At 40.4% G+C, this 20,549-nt stretch overlaps 1 protein-coding gene across 1 annotated transcript; it reads left to right on the top strand.

Moving 5' to 3' along the window:
- Positions 1 to 2,547: 2,547 nt before the first annotated feature.
- Positions 2,548 to 20,514, top strand: hif1aa (hypoxia inducible factor 1 subunit alpha a). Its single transcript, XM_038729572.1, has 15 exons — positions 2,548 to 2,856; positions 13,000 to 13,190; positions 13,608 to 13,759; positions 14,020 to 14,104; positions 14,866 to 14,975; positions 16,006 to 16,208; positions 16,449 to 16,555; positions 17,299 to 17,446; positions 17,615 to 17,922; positions 18,030 to 18,235; positions 18,341 to 18,463; positions 18,582 to 18,838; positions 18,920 to 19,013; positions 19,105 to 19,195; positions 19,293 to 20,514. The coding sequence occupies exons 1-15, from the start codon at positions 2,825 to 2,827 to the stop codon at positions 19,454 to 19,456; spliced, it is 2,271 nt and encodes a 756-aa protein (XP_038585500.1). The 5' UTR covers positions 2,548 to 2,824; the 3' UTR covers positions 19,457 to 20,514.
- Positions 20,515 to 20,549: the final 35 nt, after the last annotated feature.

Genomic DNA, 20,549 nt, shown 5'->3' with positions numbered 1-20,549 from the left:
TGCTAAATACTGTAAATTGGTAGCTTCGTATACAAAAATGCCCATGTATAATCTGAAATTGAAAACAGTGCCACTACAGCACAAAACAAAGAGCTACTCTGCTAATGCAAAGTTATGTTTACTTACATAAACTACATTTGAGCTGTGGAGTCTAATACAGCAGCTAAGCTCTTCCTATCGTGCTTCCATCCCTCTTAAGTCTTAAACATCATTTTAACTCAACATTTAGAAGTGCATTGTTCTCAGAGATTTAAATGGACTGTACTTGTATAGTACCTTTCTAATCTTCCGACCTTTCAAAGCACTTACACTTCATGTCACTTTTAACAGCAGGCAATTATTCTACTTTAAGCTTTCCCTAACAAAGATGGTTGTGTGTGCTTTACAAATAGTGGGACATTGGATTAAACAAATTGACTTTTTGTTTACCCATTAATGTGGCCCTGTTTGCACCTTTCCTCAGGTTATGTCTGAATGAGGGGAAAAAGATTTAAGAGCCTTGTCTCAGCTTTCATTACTGAGACTTACTGATGGCTGCCAGCAGTGTCTCTGCACTGCTTGATTGAATCAGTGTTTGACCCTGCTGTCCTGCCTGTATGATTGATACCCCCAGAAGGAACAACGGATAATGAAAAAGACTCTCCACAAGGACATCACCTGAGTAATTCCCTGGAGAAATCTTTTGCCACTTGTTGGACTTCTCTGCATCAACACATTAAGCTCTGTGAGCTTATACAAACTCAGCACCCCAACATGCAGTTGTTGTAGGGGTTCTTACTCTGTCTAGGAATTGGCTACAAGGATTAATACATTGACTCAGATACCAAAGCAGAATCTAATCAAAGGGTGGCCATTATTACAATGCCATCATTCTCATTCTCATTCTCATACATTTAAATATTTCCCTATCAAAGCTGTGCCAATGGTGTTACCTCACAGCAGGGAGTGAACACACTAAGACAAAAGAAAAGGTGGTGTCACAAACAGAACCAGAAGGAGTTCATATTGTGGTATGTGTTACTCTAACATTAATCTCACATTGTTTGCTCTTACAGAGAGGACTGGTATGGCTTGCAATATACCGACATTTCAGGTGGCACCATGCGCTCACTTTCCTGAAGTGAACAATAGCACAGAAAAGGGTGTGGCTAGCACCATAGACAACTTCCAGACAATCATAAAGTTATTCCGTATGACTTAATAAACAAACATTTGCTACAACTGAGTAATCTTTACGCTACTTTAGCTACTAAGTGTAGCTATTAGCATAGCGTAAGAAGCAGATGAATCCAGACTTAGTCACACTCTGGTTTATGGGCCTTAACATTTTATTCACAAGGTATTGCAAAGCTACACCAGGTCTTTATTTGTCCTCAAGTCAAAGTCTGCAGCTCTACCACTTACCCAGGTGTTGGGCCACCCAGCCAACATTTCTGGGAAGGGATAACTAAAGCTTTGCTTAAATGTCTCAGCCAGATGTAACAACTAACATGTGCTAAGTAAGAGAATGAAGAATTGTATGGCAAAGGGGTTGGGGAATAATTTTCCTTCCTTTTTTGGCAACGCAAGAATGCCAGGCAACGTAAATAACTGCCAAACATGATGCACAGTGGTAAGGGAGGAGGAGTCTGACTGGACAGAAATGTCCTAAGCAGTTCAGGAAAATAACTAAAACCATTTCTGAACCAGTGAGTGTAAAGTGGGTTGTAGCTGAAATGTCTCATAAACACACATGTTGGTAACACTAATACTTGGTCGAGCTGAGCACTAGAAAAACATGTCTTACTGTCATACCCACTTTCTTACAGCAATTTGACCTACATTTAGATAACTGTATTGAATGTCAAGCTGAAAATACATGCTTTGCTCTAACATGTGGGCACGTGTAAAAAATGTGGGCAGTCTGGTAGAGTGATGTGAAGACATCAGAGTTCACATACAAGCAGCTGCTTAAACTCACAACAATATGCACATTAATACATCAATAATTATAATGATAATATAACGAACTGGGCCATTCTACATAATGATTACTTTTACTTTTGGTAAAAGAACATCTTATCTTTTCTTAAGTAAGATTTTAAATGGACTTTTACCTGTAACAAAGTATTTTTACGTATTAAGTATTGCAACTTTTACTTAGTTAAAAGATCAGAGTACTTCTTCCACTATTGGCTAGGTCACTTAACAAAACAAGGCCTTTATCAGCAAAACAACCACAAACTCCTACAAATCTAGGCATTTTAACATACAGTATGCCTGTACACAGAATAAAGTATACTGAACCAGATGAATCCAGAAAATCGTGAAAAGAGTATTATTATAAAATCAAAAGAGATATAAATAGGACTAATCTATATACTCATGTGATGTCTATTGTGGTGTCTACACCTACAGTTGCTCCAAACCCTATAACTTTGGTCAGAAATTAAAGTAAATGTGTGTGTTTTTACTCGGTGAGTCTCTCTGGTTTCCTGTGCGCGTCCTCGATGAATAAAAGCATGTGACTGCGCGTCCCCGCGGAGGCAGGGGGAGTAGTGCACGGTGATCCTCCACTGTGCAACATTGTCTCCGCGTCCGCGAGGAAGATCTCTCCAGCGTGGCACCGTCTTCAGACAAGACTAGTAGACGAATGGGCAGCCTTTAGCGGATGAAGGCTTGATTTTGAACGAATTATACACATAGAGACCTCGTATGCAACACGCTTGAGGATTTACGGATCCATATCAGAGAAAAAATAGTGGGATTTTGGTTCATTTGTCGAAGGGCCCGGATACAGCTTGATACAGATAGAGGGATTCAACTCAGGTCTTTTCGTCCTGACATGGACACAGGAATTGTACCAGAAAAGAAAAGGTAACGACAACGCTAACGCTATGTAGCTGGCTACTCTTATGTTATTATTGTTGCAGTTTAAGAGCTGATTTAACAACTTAAGTATTCGGTGGGATTCGATTACTGTGTGACATTATGGGGTTTAGTTGAAGGTTAACTGCTAGTTTATCGTGTTTGTTCGACAAAGTGCGTTTGCTAGCGATGCTATTATCGTTAGCATGTCGCTAATGTAGCAAGCCAGCGGGCATAGAACTAGAGCTATTGGCATTAAACTGTTTACCAACCAAGCTACTGAGGTAAACTTGTTGTTGCAGGAAACTTAACTTGGTGGCTGGTCAGATTAATTTGTGTCTGTTTACCTTGATTAAACCTTAATTTTACCTCATAGCTAACGTGGTTTTGTTGTGACCTCCTAGATGCAGCTTGAGCGTTATTTAACGTTAACTTTTGTTTTGACTGACACTAAACGCTTTTTTAATATTATATCCTATAAATAGTCTATTACTGGTGATGTTCTGTTTGTGTTTCATGTGCCAACACTGAGTGTTCAGTGACAAGGTGCCAGCGGTCATGTGAGCAGTGGTGCAACAGTTCCTGTTGAAATATTTAACGTTAGGGTTTCGTCAAGCTGGCCTTCATTTGAACAATCAGTTCAACCACTAGTTAACGTTACATTTAAAAGTTATTTCAGTTCACAAAACTTTTTTCACTATGAGAGATGTTCAACTTGAATCATCAGCCAAGTTCCCAAATATCTTGTTAGTGGCTGCTAAGTTTATCTGCACCAGAAGCCACTTGACAGTTAAGCACCTTGTGGGGGTCAATCTAGTGTTTTGGGAAGTAGTGATACATACAAGGTGCAGGACGACAATTCACCTGGCCAATTTGTTCACAAGTTCAATAGACAAGTCAAATAAGGGTTGCAGCTGAATTTTTTTTTTTTTATAATTAGTCTTTTGAGTACTCCTTAGTGTAAAAAAAACGAAAGAGATATGTCTATTAAATGTTACAATATACAGGGTTCAACATTAATGGGTTTTTTCTTCCAGGAAAAAAAACTATTTGCCCACAGTCAATTTTTACATGCCTTTATACCAACTAAGTTAATTGTCATTTAATTCAATTAAATTTATTGAAAGGCACACTTGTGCTTAAGCTCTTTAAACTTGCTGCCATCTTTTCATGAGCAGATATTAGAAAGTTTGTCCAGATGGTATCACAACCTTAGATTTGTGGAAGTTGCAGGGCCTTCTGCCAAAAAACAGAACTTTGACACGGTAGTTGCCTAAACCTAACAAAGTAGTTTTGTTGCCTAAACCTAACCAAGCTGCAAATACTAACTGGAAAAATATTAACTGAAAATAATTTAAAAGAAACCCTAAAAAAATCTAATGTCTAAAAATAAATAATAAATTCTGACTTTTGGCTGTCTTAGGTCAAAGACTTTATTTATATATTATATATATATATATATATATATATATTATATTTGACACCAGAACCTCCTATAACCTATGTGGCCTTTATCACTCTTTATACTAACAGTTTGTTGCTCTTTGAAACAGCAAAGTTAGTCTTGGTTTTACTTGTTGTATGACTGCAGATGCACTTCTAACTCTGAGACAAAAATGTTTTGAACCGGCTCCCGGTATATCAGCCATTGCAGAGTAGGGTTGGGCCGATATGTCCATCGACGATGACTGACAGACATCACAACAGTGAGCTGGCATTGTGATTGTAAAACCAAATTTTCACATTATACCAGCCTGTGAAAGCAGGTTTTAATGACCACGAACATTCTTATTGTGTTTAAGTATGCTTTGCACCTGCCTCGAAATTCTCTTCTTCCCCCACTCTGACACACTCACACACACCTACACCTCAGGTAAACACCCTGACTTGCCCCGCCTCCATCTCCCCTGCTGCTTTACCTGGTCGGTGTGTAAAATATCAACTTGGACTTGTAAGTTAATAGTGTAGGCTTAGTCTGACCTACAAGCAAAAACCCAGAATACTTAAATTATAATCATTTGAAACACAGACAACCAATAAATAGTTTTTTTTGTTTGATAAATAAGTTTAATGATTACAAATAAAAATGATTTAGTTTTTCTGTCCAGCCTAACTGATTGATTTGACCTGTATTGACTAATTGTCATAGAGTAAAACTATTAATCAAGCCTGGCAGAGTCTACATTGAGTGTAATTTGTAGGTGATCTTCATGGTGTTTCATGACATAAAAATTAGTGTTGGCTGTAGTATAGGATAATTTGCCCTGCCTTCCCAGATTCTGCATCCAGAAAATTACCGATCTGGGCCATTTTATCATTGACAGACATGCTAAATAGGTCCTGGTTCCAATTTGGGTGAAGGTAACAGCGGTTTCAAGACCTAAAAATCATTGGACAAAAAACATAATGTCATAAAAGTGATTTAACCTGGTCAGCAGAGTCAAACAAGTGGACAGGGTACTTTGGGATTCTTTTGCTGCCAGCTGGGGGTAAACTATTAACAATGAAATTCTTCCACAGGGGAGAACAATAGATTAATAAAGTTGTTAAGATTATATTAGAGCTGTTCGTGCCATGCACTTATGCCAAAATGGTTTAGTGGCATTAATTTACTTGTAAGCTGACTAGATAATGGTTAACATGTATTTCTCATCTTTTCATTTTCAAGTAATTATCCTCTTAAGGATGTGTTCTTGTTGTAGACTGCATCAATTATTCATACTCTGCCAATTAGAAGTTTGGCACCTTGGGTCAATATCCTGTTTAGTTTTAATAAATATGTGTTCAGTTTGACCGCAGAGAGAAAAAATATCAAGATTTGCGGTCTGGTTTGATGCAGTTTTGGCTGGTCTCTAGAGGTGCCATTGTCTTATTTCTGTCTCATCTCTTAATCACTAGGCTTGACGTCAAAAGGAGTGGCCAAACGTGTATAGCGATTCACTGCCTGGCAATTTGCAGGTTGCCCTGAGACATTCAAGTACAAGGGCTACTTCTGTGCAAGCTAGTTAGCACAGGTCATAGGTATGGATTGTTTGTGTGGATATATATATATATATATATATATATATATTAGTGACAGAAGACAAAAATAAAGAGAATATGTGCTGAAGGCTTAATTTTATCAGATTGCTAAATCCCTGCTTTCTGTAGATGTTCATTGTAGCTTATAGAGCAAGCATGTTCCTGTTTTTAAAAAATGCAAAGAGAGAGCAGCTTTTGCCAGCAAGGTATGTAAATAAAAACAAGCAGTTTAGAATTCCTTGTTGTGTTTTGTTGTTTAAAATCCCACATTTATCTGTGTAATTATGTATTTTTTCATTTGCACTTTCATAATGACTTTGAACTTGAAGTCTCATGAACAATGAGAGGAAGGAAGTATGATAACAGTACCTTCTACTTTACTACCACATTTGTCCAGAATTCTGGGTCTGTCGGATCCAAAAAACACCTTTTGAGGATTGCATCTTTCTTTCTTTCTTTGCATTCGACTCATTGCCCATACATGTACTCATGGATGATGCCAGTGCCTGTCAACAAATATTGAAAACTATTAAGGATTTTTCTGACTTTATGATGTCAAATTGCTACAAATTCTTAAAGTCATGCTGAAGAAAAAGTCTTAGCTTTAATATAATTGCACCTTATTTGAAGGACCAAAAGTCAGCTGCGTAGATGGTCAAAGTTGCAAAACTTTGTCTAAAAGTGTAAAATTTGAGCGTAAGGCAAAAATCAAGACAGTACAACTGTCCTTCCCCTTGTTATATGTCACATTTAAGTGGACAACAAGTGTGAACGTCTGTGGTCAGAGCAGCTCCAGTTGAATGACGTCACGTTCCAAGGAAAACGCTCCCTTGGTGGGCAAAAAGATTTTGAAGTTGTTTTCTGCTCCCTGCCAACCAGGAAACAAGTAATACACTGTTACTTTGAGTTTGTTACTTTGGCGTTGCCAAAATGCTGGATGGTTGCTGTGCTGTCGGATGCACTAATCGACGAGGAGACAAGCCTGGGATGTGTTAGGTGAGGGCCCTACAAGGTAATCGTAAACATTACCATAGTCGAGTGCTGGCAGGGACCTGGTGGTTTTTAACGGCGGAAATACGGCAGCGGGTGCTGTATAGGGATCGCAAGTGCCCAACAATAGCAGTTTGTGTCCATAGCTTTGTTTTTCTTGAGTTGAGAGGTGATCCAAATAAAATTTAACGCCTTTTACGGCATCTCTTACGAGGGAGTCCGGTGTGAGCCGCTATCTTGGTCTGTTGTTTTTGCCCTCCAGGTCACCGCGCATGTGACTGAAAACTATGACTTGAAAGTAGTGAATTATTTGTGTTAAAAGAAACTTAAGAAATGTTTTCAGGCTGCTACTGCTGGTGACCATCCAGTTTCAATGATGGGTATATTGTGTATGAGATAAACCAAAACCCAAGTTTGCTTCATATATTTAGATCAGTAATCCTTTGTAATATAATGTGTGTAACTCCCCACACTGTAGTGGTAGTACCTACGTACAACAGATAATTGTTATTACCACATATGCAAGTTTTTATACTCATGCCAGAAAGGAAAATTAGCACTAATTCAGGCATGACAAAACAATATCAACTCAAGATGCACTTAGCAGCTTTTTCAGAGTTTCAAACCTCCCCTCAAGGTCTTCATTAATGAATGGAGTCAGCTCAGGCGGGACTATTTACAAGTTACAACATTTCCAATTTGTATAATGAAAGCTAAGCAGAATCAAACAGAAAAGAAACAGTTGGTTTAAGGAAATTGAAATGCAAACATATAAATATTAGATGGATGGATAGATCAATTACTTATTGACTCGCCTCCACTGAAGCATCATACACAACTAAAGCTGTACATATTTTCAATCGATTAATCTAACTATTTTATTCGCTTAATCTAAGCAGTTTTTGAAATTATTTTGGAAGTCCATTGCTCACTAGCTCCGAATACTATACAGTCAAACCATGGCTCACAGGAGGGGTGGGATGTTGATCAGCCTGCAAACCCAGACAAGCAGCGGAGGGAGCGTTAGGCAGAATACTTGGATGCAGCGTGTGGGAGAAATAAGACAGCGATCCACGGGTAAACGGCAGGCACTCTATTGAGAGTAACCATGGCAATGGTTTCTGTGCGCTACACAGCTGTAGCCTATTTATATTAAATTAAAGTTATAGGCTACATAACTTTACCTGATATGCCTTCATCTTGCTTTGCGGGGATGCTCTGCCATGTGAATTCCCCCCTGTTGATGTCCTGATAACTATTTAGTAAACGATAATAGATTCTGTAAACTCACAAACAGCAAGGATCAGTCTCTCTTTCAATGATTTATGCTCAGCGGCACAAACAAAAAGTTCAAGACAATTCAGCTTTGGCAGTGGACGTGTGTGTGAGGCGAGCACAACCGTTTCACGGGAACGCACCCACTTGTCGCACGCCTTGTGCTCGACCGCTTCACCTCACTTTAACAAGGACAGCTGCTACTGAATATAGCCTGTTTATGCTGCTCCCTGATAAAAGAAAAATGTTTCTGCTGATACCTGTTCAGAACCCCCCCTCCCAAGAAAACTGGACTCTGGCTACTATTTTTAACAAGCTAGATAAAAGGTAATGCCCTGGTAGTGGCAAACAGCTTTGGTTTAATATTTGATTTGATCACATTAATGTTTAAGTTGAGATTTACAAGAAATATTTTATTGCTACTGTGTAAAGGGAGTACTGCTGGTAAAAAGCACCTTATTTGTTTAAAGAGTTTGCAAACCACATGTTATTGCACTTTTGTGTATATAGCAGTACATTTAAATTAAAAGTGCGCAATACACTACTTTAGAATTCATTATTTAATTTTGCCCATAACAATGCAATTAATTGCAAGAATATCATGCGATTAATCGCGATTAAAAATTTTACTCGTTGCCCAGCACTAATTTATTTCAATATTGAGTAATGCAGTATGATAATCAAATGTATTTCTGTATCAATGTGGGGTAAAGGAAACAACTGAAAGGATTCACAGACTGTACTGTTATTGTTGTCTGTACTGTTAGTTTCAGCTGTTTTCTTACTCATATGTGGTCCTTAAATAAACAGAAAATATGAAATGGCAGAATGTTGGAGGACACACGGTGTTACCATGACAGCAGCGGGGCAGAATTTACTTTTAACATGAAGGCGATGAAGAAATACTTAGAAAATACATTTTAACGTGTCGTCGTGATGATAATGTGCCGTGTGGAGACAGAAAGTAAACGATTTGCGGGGCTGCCGTCAGTGTTCTGGGATACTTTTGCTTCACGTATTCATGACAGCACTAAAGCTCACGGAGCGAGCACCAGGTTGTTGAGTGTATGTGTATGTCTAAAATACTCCCAACTTTAGACGGTCGAAGGCGCGACCTTGTAGCTGGAGCTTGTCCGGGGGAATCCCACTAACACCGGATGCAGCAACGCTTCGACTTACGTATTGCGAGTCGATGTATTTACGTAATCGAATACGTTGACGAATCGCCACAACTGTAGCTCCATTATTCCAGTTCCAAAAATACGGTGTAATATTGACTTTTATCATCCACCACAATTACATACACTTATTTTGAAAATACACAGATGGCATCATATTCAAGAATGTAGGGGAGACCCTACTGTGCTGCTTCCAAGAATGTTACTTCATGCAAGGTGTTTGTTTTCAGCCGTGCTTTGCTTTTCTCACCATATTGGGTAGAAGCTTTAGTTGTATTTCCCCAAACTGGATTATATAATAGATAAGACAGTGTTTACAGTCATACTAACACAGGTCTGACAGATTGGGGGAACATTTCTCTAGTTAAATAGTTCAGCCTCTAGTAACAAACTATACAAGCAACTCTGGTTGCAATGGAAAGGTTGATTTTCATTTTACACCGACCTTGCTATCCTATTCATTTCGAATCTACTTGTTCACATCTGTTACCAACGCCTAATAAGTTTTGTTTACATAATAGCACAAATTCCTATTGAGAAACAAAACAAGTCTAATTAAGGCTAGGAAAACTACAAATGTGATTGTGTGCGCCGTGAGGCATATCAGGCAGAAGACTGCTGGGTATGCATGACCATGTGCATTAATAATAGCCTTATGTAACAGTGGTGGCCTCTGCTATTTTCAAGGGATGTTAAAACAAAGGCGATTTGTTGTCATTGCAGTTTTCTTTTCCCTTTTTCTAAGTTTGAAAACGGTGGAATTGGGTCACTGAATAACAGCACTTTGACTTTTTATAATACAGGACTGAAGTGCAAAAACAAGTACATAAGTAATATTGTATTAGACAGTTATGTCCCAGGGAGGGCTGTATTCTTTAAAACTGGATACTGTGAAGAGAGGTTATGCTTTCAACACAACCTGTCCTTTATGATCTGTAGGTAAAGATAAGCTTACTACTTCTCCTCTGAATCTTTGGTGTCACAGGTGTTTATAAAGCTTTGTTATTGTAGTAATGCACAATGACCGCTGTACTGTTTGTCATGTTGAATGTAGGCTTAGGTAAATGACCTCTTTATTGTACCTCTGTGTTCAGTGGAGTTGTATCTTGTGGAATATTACAGTGGAACCTGATTTGAATAGGGTTTGCATAAAGGCATGTGACACAGTGGGGTGCAGCCACTAGAGAGGGAAACAATTTGGACACACGATTGTACAAATCAATTGCCTAGCATCCCAGTGTGACCAATGTATACAACAATGTGTGGAGGTTATCTGTCATTGGATCATCAGAAGCTTAGCCTGAACTCAGCTAGAGCGCATCCCGAGTGTGTTCACTGTGTACAAGGGCTTGTTAATCTAGGGCCCTATGAAGTCCGTTTTTAAGTTTTCCCAGATTCCATGTTTTCTGTTTATATTTTTCGGAATTCTGTGTTTTACCATTCAAGCACATTTTGTCATCCGAGTGTGTAATTATGTGGTGGAGGAATACAATTTCAACAATTCAGTAAGAAAATATTACAAATTGAATCAATATCTATAAACATGATGTATCATGCAAATATTCATTTTGAAAAAGTCAAATGCATGTGCAATATTTATGGGGAAAATTCACAATAACTGCATTGTAGCAATATACTGTGAATTGTCCTCTATTAAATAGGTTATAACTTCCCACAGATCCTGCTGCTCAACACGCTAATATGTGGATCTGATAGAGGTTTCTCTTATATATGGGCAGTGCTCCTCCTTGTTTACAAAGTTTGACCAGACTAGCCTAAAACATTTTTAACGGAATATCTGACTCCACCTGCCATGAAGTCTCCAACAAGCTTGCATTTGATGATGTAATTGCACTTTTGAGAGTTCAATGAAACACAGCAGAGAGAAGCAAGGTTCTTGTAAATCACACCAAAACACAGCAGTATAGTTTTTCTTTTTGTTTGGCTTAAGTGCTGTGGAAAACGCTTTAAATGCTTTTTAAAAATTGTATCCACATTTTGGCAGATTCCACAATATTGTGTGTTACAGTTGATTCCATTATAATTATGAAATTGTGTGGTCCTGTACGTGTTTTCTGCCATGTGTAAATAATAAGGCCCTATTAACATTTGTCACAATTATAACCTGTGTTGATAGATGTACATTGATGTAGGTTGGAGGGGATTATTGTGTTACAGTAGGAGCCAAACATCAGACTTGAAAGAAGGGAAATGTGCTGATCCAGTTCAGGACTGGTTTCTTCTTCTGTCTGCCTTCATGATGGCCAGCTGTGTCCTGTGGGGTTGATAGAAGATCACATGTCAATGGTATTGACATATGTGCAAATGGATCGGTGTATACGCTTGTGCCTTGTAGCTGTAATTATAATCTGGGTTGTGACCACTGCAACCTATTGCAGTATTTGTGCTGTGTGATGCTATGTAGTGAGGCACCTAAGCAAGAGTCTGCACAGACAATCCTCGCGTTAACAGGGTCACTCATGTTTTTCTCAGGCTTGCATTGATGCCGGTTTGGGGCTGCCCTAGAGACAAAGGCCACACTCATAAATTTGTAATTTTTATTTGGTCTAAAACCAAAAGCGCCCCCTAACCTACTCTACCCTGTAAAAAATCTGCCTGCACCCTGTCAAGTGATTTGATGCACAGTAGGCTAATTTTAGTAAACTGGTCCATTTTCTTGTTGCGAGCCTCAGATAACGATATGTCCTTGGTCAATGCTGGAAGTGCACAACAGATCAATTTCAATTAGGTGTACATTTTGAAGCCGAGAGCTTTTGAACTGCCATCCCTTTTGTTGTGATCCTGCTCCTGTGTCAGCTAAATGCACGTGACATTATGAGGTAATGGTTAGGGAGATAGATTGAGGTGTAAATTCAACAGCAAGTCAGGTTGACTTTTTCAATCATGTTGAAGATTTATCTATTTATCTCTGTCTATTTATGTCAGTGGTCATGTGAGCTTCACACATACATGCTCACCAATACAAATAAAACCTCAAATCAGTGCTAAGCTGCTTGTTTTCTCTATTTATAGTGACTTACAAAGCATTGTGTCCTTCAAAGTCTGCTGTACTTTGAGATTTTAAAATTCTGCCAGGTGTTAAGAACTTGTTTACAGTGTGGTAAGAGATCATTAGCCAGACTTTGGAAAACTGCCTGGATAGAATCTTGATCTAAAATGATCAAACAAGTTATGAGGGATGCTAATGGAAAATAATATTTGAAGATGTCACTCACCTCTGTGTTTGTGTGTGTGCTCTCTGTGTTGGTGCCAGTATTATCATTATCCTCTCTGTAGATCCAGTGAGCCAGATTCGTAAATGTCACAATGATTGGTGTTGCACTGTAGCTTGGCTGCGCACCAAGAGACAGGCAGGAGGATCTGTGCCTGGCCTCCCAGCCAATCAGACTGAGGAGGTGGACTCCAATTCTTTTGGTCAGCAGCCAATAAGACGGCGCAGATAGCCACGTATGTAAATTAGTCTGACAGGACTCCAGACAGCAGCTTGGCCATGAGCATGTTGCGGACTCCAGCTGCTGCAGCCTCCCTAGTGACAGGCCAGTGGCTTCCCAGACCCTGTAAACACACACTGTAGGGAAGGGGGGATGTCAGCTTTCGTAGTGTGCATAGTGGGATCAAAACGAGGTTGTGGCCAGACTGTGGCTGACCCACCCCCTGTCTCCCGCAGGGTGAGCTCGGAGCGTAGGAAGGAGAAGTCCAGGGATGCAGCGCGATGCCGGCGTGGGAAGGAGTCGGAGGTGTTCTACGAGCTGGCCCAGGAGCTGCCTCTGCCCCACAGCGTCAGCTCCAGTCTGGACAAGGCGTCAATAATGAGGCTCACCATCAGCTACCTGCGCATGAGAAAACTGCTCGGCACTGGTCAGTAACTGTCATACCTGTAGTTCTGGACTCCCAGTGACAATTAAATTGTCAATGTAATTTTTATTAGTTTCTTAGAGGCAACTTGATAATTGTTTAGACAAAGATACTAAATTTTATTGGTTAGCCACAATTTAAAAAATGTAAGGGGTCTTTTGGAGGAAGGAAAGAGTGAAAGAAAACGGGAGCACAGTTTGAGATGCGGAGGAAAATGAGCACTGAGTCAGCTGCTCTAAGAAATCGACATGCACAAATATAGATCCCTTTGCAGACATACCTGTGGGTACAATGTGTATTCTGTCCTGCAAACATGGACAGTAGAGACTTCTGATGTTCTGTGCATAATTTCCTCTTGCTTCTTTTCTTTCCCTTCCTTTATTTATCTCTCTCTCCTCCCCTCCTTAATATCTCATCCAGATAAGCCAATGGCAGAGGAAGAAACAGAGCTGGATGTCCTACTCAACAGCTCCTACCTAAAGGCCCTGGAAGGCTTCCTTATGGTGCTGTCTGAAGATGGAGATATGATCTATCTCTCCGAGAATGTCAACAAGTGCCTCGGGCTGGCACAGGTAAGTCTGATTTTTACCTGCCGCGTGTCAGCATTAAAGCGAAAAGCAGGAGATTTTAAGCCAAGGAAATGACTGTGTTTCTGATGTTTTTAAATATGGCTATTAAGTTTTAACAGATACTGTGTCAATAAATAGACACATACACACTAGGCCACTTAAAAGAAGGTTAGAAATCACCACACAATTTCTACCATGAGCAACTATAAACCGCTGCATGTACACTGTTAAAGGACATTCTGTTCTCACTCTTTCCGCTGCAGTTTGACCTGACTGGACACAGCGTGTTTGACTACATACATCCCTGTGACCAGGAGGAGCTGAGGGAGATGCTGGTCCACAAAACTGGTGAGGGACAACAACAGTGAGCAGTGTCACATTATAAGACCTCACACACAAGTACTCTGTCGCGTCTGCCGGTGCTCCAATCAGCAAGGAGTTCAGTTCACTCTGAGCTTGCAGATTCAGACAAGGAAGCTGTCAGAACGACTTATCATTCCCCCACTTCAGTCCTGAGGTCACAATGATTAGAGCTGGCTAGTGTTGGACTTCAGTGACCTTTCACTCAGCATTACTGGAACTATATGCAACATCATTTACTGTTCTGCTTGCTCAGCCGAATTTAGCCTTGCTTTGTGTAAGTGAATAAAATTTGTTTACTTTTTTGTATCGTTTCTAGTGGGTTAAATGAAGTTTTTCAATGGAATTGTGAAAATCATTAAAAACTTTCCAGTGCTTCCCTCTGAAATGTGCTTCATGAAATAATTTGCATTGAAACTCAAATGATCATGCAACACTGCATGATCGTTTGAGGCCACCTGCTCTGCTAGGCATTGCACTTTGGTACACGTTGATATTATCTCAGCTGTAACGGCTGGTAACAGCACTTTATTTATTTAAGATGCTGTAGCTGACCACAGTGCAAACCCATTACAGCTTAATGTCTCCACTTAATGCAAATGTGAACTGTTGGCAAAACTTAATAATAAAACAAAACTTAAATAAAAAGAGGCAGTTGTAAGTGCAAATGGTCAAAATCGAAATGACTACACAAGAAGCTGGTTTCCTCTTTTAAACTGTTACTCTCTTCCTGCTTATGTGATTTTCAGGCTCCAAAAAGACCAAGGAACCAAACACAGAGCGCAGCTTCTTCCTCCGAATGAAATGCACTCTCACAAGCAGGGGCCGCACCGTCAATGTCAAATCAGCTACATGGAAGGTAGGCCATATTGAAATCAGTGAGGAAATGTATTAAAAACAGTACAGTAATACAGTTAATCATGTGTTAAGTAACAATGTCATCATTAGTGCCATCATTTTATTTGTACGTACGGTAATCAACACTAGATATGTTAGTGAGGTCAGTTAAATTTTAGGAAACAACATTTTAATAAGCTACCATGCAACATTGCTCATGCAACTGGTCATCAGTTGAAAGCAACTTAACACACACACTCAAACACTTAACGCAGCCATCGGGAGCAGTTTTGGGGAAAGTATCTTGCTCAAGGACACCTCGACATGCAGACTGGAGGATCTGGGGATCGAACCTCTGATTCTCTAAGCCACAGCCGTACCAACTAGGCACATGTAACCATTTTAGTATAAAAGCATTATTATATTTCAATAATCCTTAATCTTTCTGTAGGTGAATAGTTAGAAAACGTGGGAGTTTAAATGCACAAAATATAAAATCTGTATAACAGCAGAGGAAAGCATATAGACCATCATGTTAGTCTTGATACAAAGCATGATGGATAACTTTGAACTTGAATAATAAACAAACCAAAATATAATGCACTTGAAACATAATTTAATGAATTTTCAAGATGATAGATTTGAAAGTAAATTTATCTCAAATACCTTATTTCTTTAAACTCTATAAACATGTTTTACATTTCCTTTAGCACATTAAAGTATAGTTTAGAATAATTGGAAATCAACATCTGTAGGCTAAATTTCATACCGGAGGACATTTCACAGGCTCCTGTCACCTAATGGTCACGATTTCCTTTTATGTAATAGTAAAAACACAGAAGGAAGACAAATCTTTGTGTTTGGTCACTCAAGGTAATCTCATGTGACCACACAATTATTGCTGCCGCCCTACTAGCAGCTGTTGTCAAAATCTGAATACATGTATTTATTTACTTATGTCTGAGTGTCTGCTCATTAGGAAATGTTTTACTATCTTTGGGATCTGGAAGAATAATAAAAAGTGTTGTGACTCTCCTGTTGTCTCTCTCTAGGTGCTCCACTGCTCAGGTCATGTTCGTGTATATTACAGCCACACTGAGCAGACTCCCAACGGGCAAAAGGAGCCACCTATTCCATACCTGGTTTTGATCTGTGACCCCATCCAACACCCCTCCAACATTGAGGTCCCTCTGGACACCAAAACCTTCCTCAGCCGCCATACAATGGACATGAAGTTCACATATTGTGACGAGAGGTGAGTTTGTCCATCTTGAGTGAATATTATAGGCTTAAGAAGCTTACCATGGATCACACACACTTAGGTTTTTTTAAGACACATGTGTAGTAAGTAACCTTTCATTTGCTTACTGAAGCTCTCTCACAAGCACAGTCACACAGAACCACCTAGTGTTCAGTGTAGATACTACAGGAGCGTAGTCTCTAAATCCTCTTAGTGTGTGGGTGGAAGAGTTTAATTTTTTTTTTCCCTGTCCAGGATCACTGAGCTCATGGGTTATAATCCAGAGGACCTGTTGAATCGTTCTGTGTATGAGTACTATCATGCTCTGGACTCGGACCATCTTACCAAGACTCATCACAACTGTAAGCATGAACACCAAGAGTGCACTGAGCTTAAATTAAAACCTGTTCTTAAAAGGTAACACCATGTATTTTTCAACTTGGACCCTATTTTCTTATGTTGTTTGTAAGTGACTAAAGGGGACAACAGTTTTTAAAATTGCTGGAGTATGAAGACAAACCATAATCCTTCGAGGGCTGTCAAAGAGTACGTCCACTAAAGTGCATTTTTTTGCCACTGACAGGCGGCGTATGACAACTTTATGGCAAAGATCCTTACCATACAGACAAACTAACTGATCAAGGCAGCGGTGGACCAGTGATCCCCGTGTTCTGAGGATTTAAATGTTTATATCACTGGAGTCAGTTGGCTTTGAACAGAGCCATATAGCAGCTGTTTCTGGTTGAACAAAAAGGATCCTACTCTTAATAAAAAAGCTCTATTTCTGCAGGGATCATTTTCATAAGGTTGTCCAGACACTAACAATCAGATCCTGTCGGTGGCAAAAACCAGCACTTCAATGGACGTGCTTTGATGGTGCGCAATCGCCCCGGAGGATTATTTTGTGGTGCGCTCGCTCAATACTGGACCAATTTCAAAAATTGTCACTTAGACACAAAAACATGGGACATAATGGGACATAATGTCCAGGTTGAAAAATACTGAAGTTAACCTTTAATTTCACATCAGATTCCAGCAGTGTTATATTTGCCAAACTTTTAATCACATGTTTAAATCTTTTCTAATTTTCCCTCTTGGCTCCTAGTGTTTGCAAAGGGCCAGGTCAGCACAGGCCAGTACCGGATGTTGGCCAAGAGAGGAGGCTTTGTGTGGGTGGAAACCCAAGCCACTGTCATCTACAATAACAAGAACTCCCAGCCACAGTGCGTTGTCTGTGTCAACTTTGTGCTCAGGTACTATAAAGGCTTTTGGAAAAGTCTAATGTATTAACCTGTCAGTTTGCTTTTTTTCCTCTCAAGTTTAGTGAGATGAATAACTGCCATGTACAAAATAGATTGCATACAGTGCTCTTGTGATTATTTTCAAAATCCTAATCTTACTGCTGTGGAACTCTGTTACAGTGGCATCCAGGAGGAAAAACTGATCTTGTCTTTGGAGCAGACTGAGGACGTAAAGCCAGTGAAGGAGGAGGAGGAGCAGGAGGAAGAAAAGGATGTAGTCGAGAGCAGCCCGTCCGAAATGTCTCCAATCCTGCTGAAGGAGGAGGAGAAGGGCCCAAAGGTGAATGTGTTCAAACTGTTGACTGATATGGTAAAGACCCAGCCGCTGGCTAGCCTCTATGACCAGCTGAAGGAAGTGCCTGAGGCTCTCACCCTGCTGGCCCCAGCTGCTGGAGACACAATCATCTCCCTGGACTTCAGCTGCCCTGGTTCGTGGCCTCATATAAACACTCTTAAACTTCTCCACAGCATAAAATCAAAGTTCATAACCTGAGTGACTGAAACCATTCTAAACTGCTTCTGTCATCTGGTACAGATTCAGAGATCCAGCTGCTGAAGGATGTCCCTCTCTACAACGATGTAATGCTTCCCTCCACGAGTGACAAGCTGGCTCTGCCTCTTTCCCCTCTGCCGCCCAGCGAGCCTCTCCATGTCACCACCACCACCACCACAACCTCTGAGGATACAAAAGACGGGGACTATGCTCCAGCCCCATCCACTACACCAACCAGTTCCGCAGAGGTAAGACCAAGTGATTATGCTCATTTTGCTATATAGACAATAGACTTTTTTGTCCACCTGATATGCACTGAGAAGGGAATGACCTTTCACTGCTCTTCTCTTAAGGCTGAGAGTCCGCTGGAGTTTTGTTTCCCCATGGACTCCGAAATGAGCTCAGATTTCAAACTGGACTTGGTGGAGAAGCTGTTTGCCATTGATACAGAGCCCAAGACCCCCTTCACCACACAGGTAATAATACTAGGAGATACTCTAGATTTTACTGCATTTATATCAAGTTGATTGTTGAGCTAATACAGGAAAAAGATGTCTGTATTCTGATTCATTAGACCTTTTTTCTCCCCTTAAGGCGATGGACGACTTGGACCTGGAGATGTTGGCTCCCTACATCCCCATGGACGACGACTTCCAGCTGCGCTGTCTGACCCCAGAGGAGCCTCTGTCTTGTGGACCAGTCAAATCCCTTCAGAGTTCTCCAATCCACATCACACAGGACATCCACAGCTATCCCAGCTCCCCATTCATCTCACCAGGCAGTCGCACAGCTTCCCCAGCACCGCCTGAGCCAGTAAACGCCCTTCATCTTGCCACCATCTTTGCTAAGAGGTAAAGTCTCCCAAGTGCTCCATATTTATTGCTTCATCATATCGCCTTTTGGGTTAGCTAATCGCTCTTGCTGTGCTGCAGCACCCCGGACAACACAGTGTCGCTCAGGACCCAGGCAGCTCAGAGCACACAGCGCAAAAGAAAACTGGGTGACATAAAAGAGATGATTGGACAGGTAAGTCCTCAACATTCAAACACGGTTTGTAGGTCTTACTGTATATTTATAGGTGGAGAGTTTAATTGTCTGTATTTGATGATTTTCCCAGGAAACTCTGCCTCAGGAACAACTGAAGCAGGGCAAAAAGCTGAAGGCCTCCGAGTCGGGAACAACCAGGACCATACTTCTGTTGCCTTCAGGTGAACAAACTAGATCTGGGGTCAATACTTTAGACTGTTGCCTGATACAAAAAACATCAACAGAAAAATAACACCAAAGTGTCTTGTTTTCCCTTAGATATGGTGAGTCGTCTGCTGGGCACCACGTCGGAGAGCACCGGCACCCTCTTCACGCTGCCGCAGCTCACCCGCGACGACTGCGAGGTCAACGCCCCCTTACAGGGTCGTCAGTATCTGCTGCAGGGGGAGGAGCTGATGCGTGCTCTGGACCACATCAACTGAGTGAATGCTTAGCCTGCTCACTGCTGAACTAGACTGGACACTACAATTTCTCCCCTACATTGTCACTCCCTCTCCCCTTCCCCCACCCCAAACCCACCTAACCGTACCCCACTGCCCTTTATTTATGTATCTACGAATTTGACTAGTTTGGCTGCTGTTTGTGCACATCATGATATCTGCAGCATTCCACCGTGACAAACACCATAGCAGCATCTGAATTTTGGTGCAAGGGATTCAGGCATCATAAGATGTCCAATTGTTGTTTTTTTCCTTTTTCTCTCTCTCTTCCGGGGAGTCTCTCAGCACACAGCGCCTCGACAGATGACCCTTTTCCAGCAGGTCACCACAGAACCTGGCGCTACTGCCAGCAGTGTATTGTAAGCTTCAGTCGCACAATTTATATTTTCTTAAAACGAAAAATATTACCAGCAATATATATTAAGCCTTTTTAAAGTCATTTTAATGGGATTTGAACAATTTTATTTTTCCTCCCATACTTGTATGTTGTAGTACTTGTACCTAACAAGATGTCTTTAGTCCAGAAGTATGAACATGTTGTTTAAACCGTAGATGGTTTGAATGTTATCTCCATTTAATGGCTCAGTCTTTGAGGTAAATGCATTTAATTGTGTAGCAGTCCAGTACATGTCACTTTATTACTTTACTGTAAGTGTGTGTTACTGTACATATACCAGGGAAAATTTAACTTACTCAGTATGGCTTCACAGCTTTGACTCTTTACTCTCAAATGAAATCTGTGAGTAACTTTTGTTTGTGTCTCATCATGGAAGATTGGCATTTTTCTCAACATGTAGTGAATTCATGTTTTTGGTTTTTACTGCACGCAACATACCCATGAGTGGAATCTCACCAAATTCATATTTTACTTGTGATCATTATCATCATAGCAGCATCCGTGAGTTGTCAAACTTGTTTGCTCAATTAATGGTAGTCAGTTTAATAACATTAATCCATGCCATATTGTTGGGTCTCTTATGCTTCCTTGTTGCGTCTCTTATGCTTGTTGCTGTTTAACATTAAATAGCTTTAATAAAGTACATTGTTTCAGGTGTCATTAACTTGCAGTTTAGAT

This window comes from Micropterus salmoides, unplaced genomic scaffold (assembly GCF_014851395.1).
Source record: "Micropterus salmoides isolate LMB-PRFRI ecotype aquatic unplaced genomic scaffold, ASM1485139v1 Ms_hic_scaffold_19, whole genome shotgun sequence".
NCBI classification, from domain to species: Eukaryota; Metazoa; Chordata; class Actinopteri; order Centrarchiformes; family Centrarchidae; genus Micropterus; species Micropterus salmoides.
Note: the sequence above shows the minus strand (reverse complement) of the source record. Positions and strands in the feature narration are given on the sequence as shown.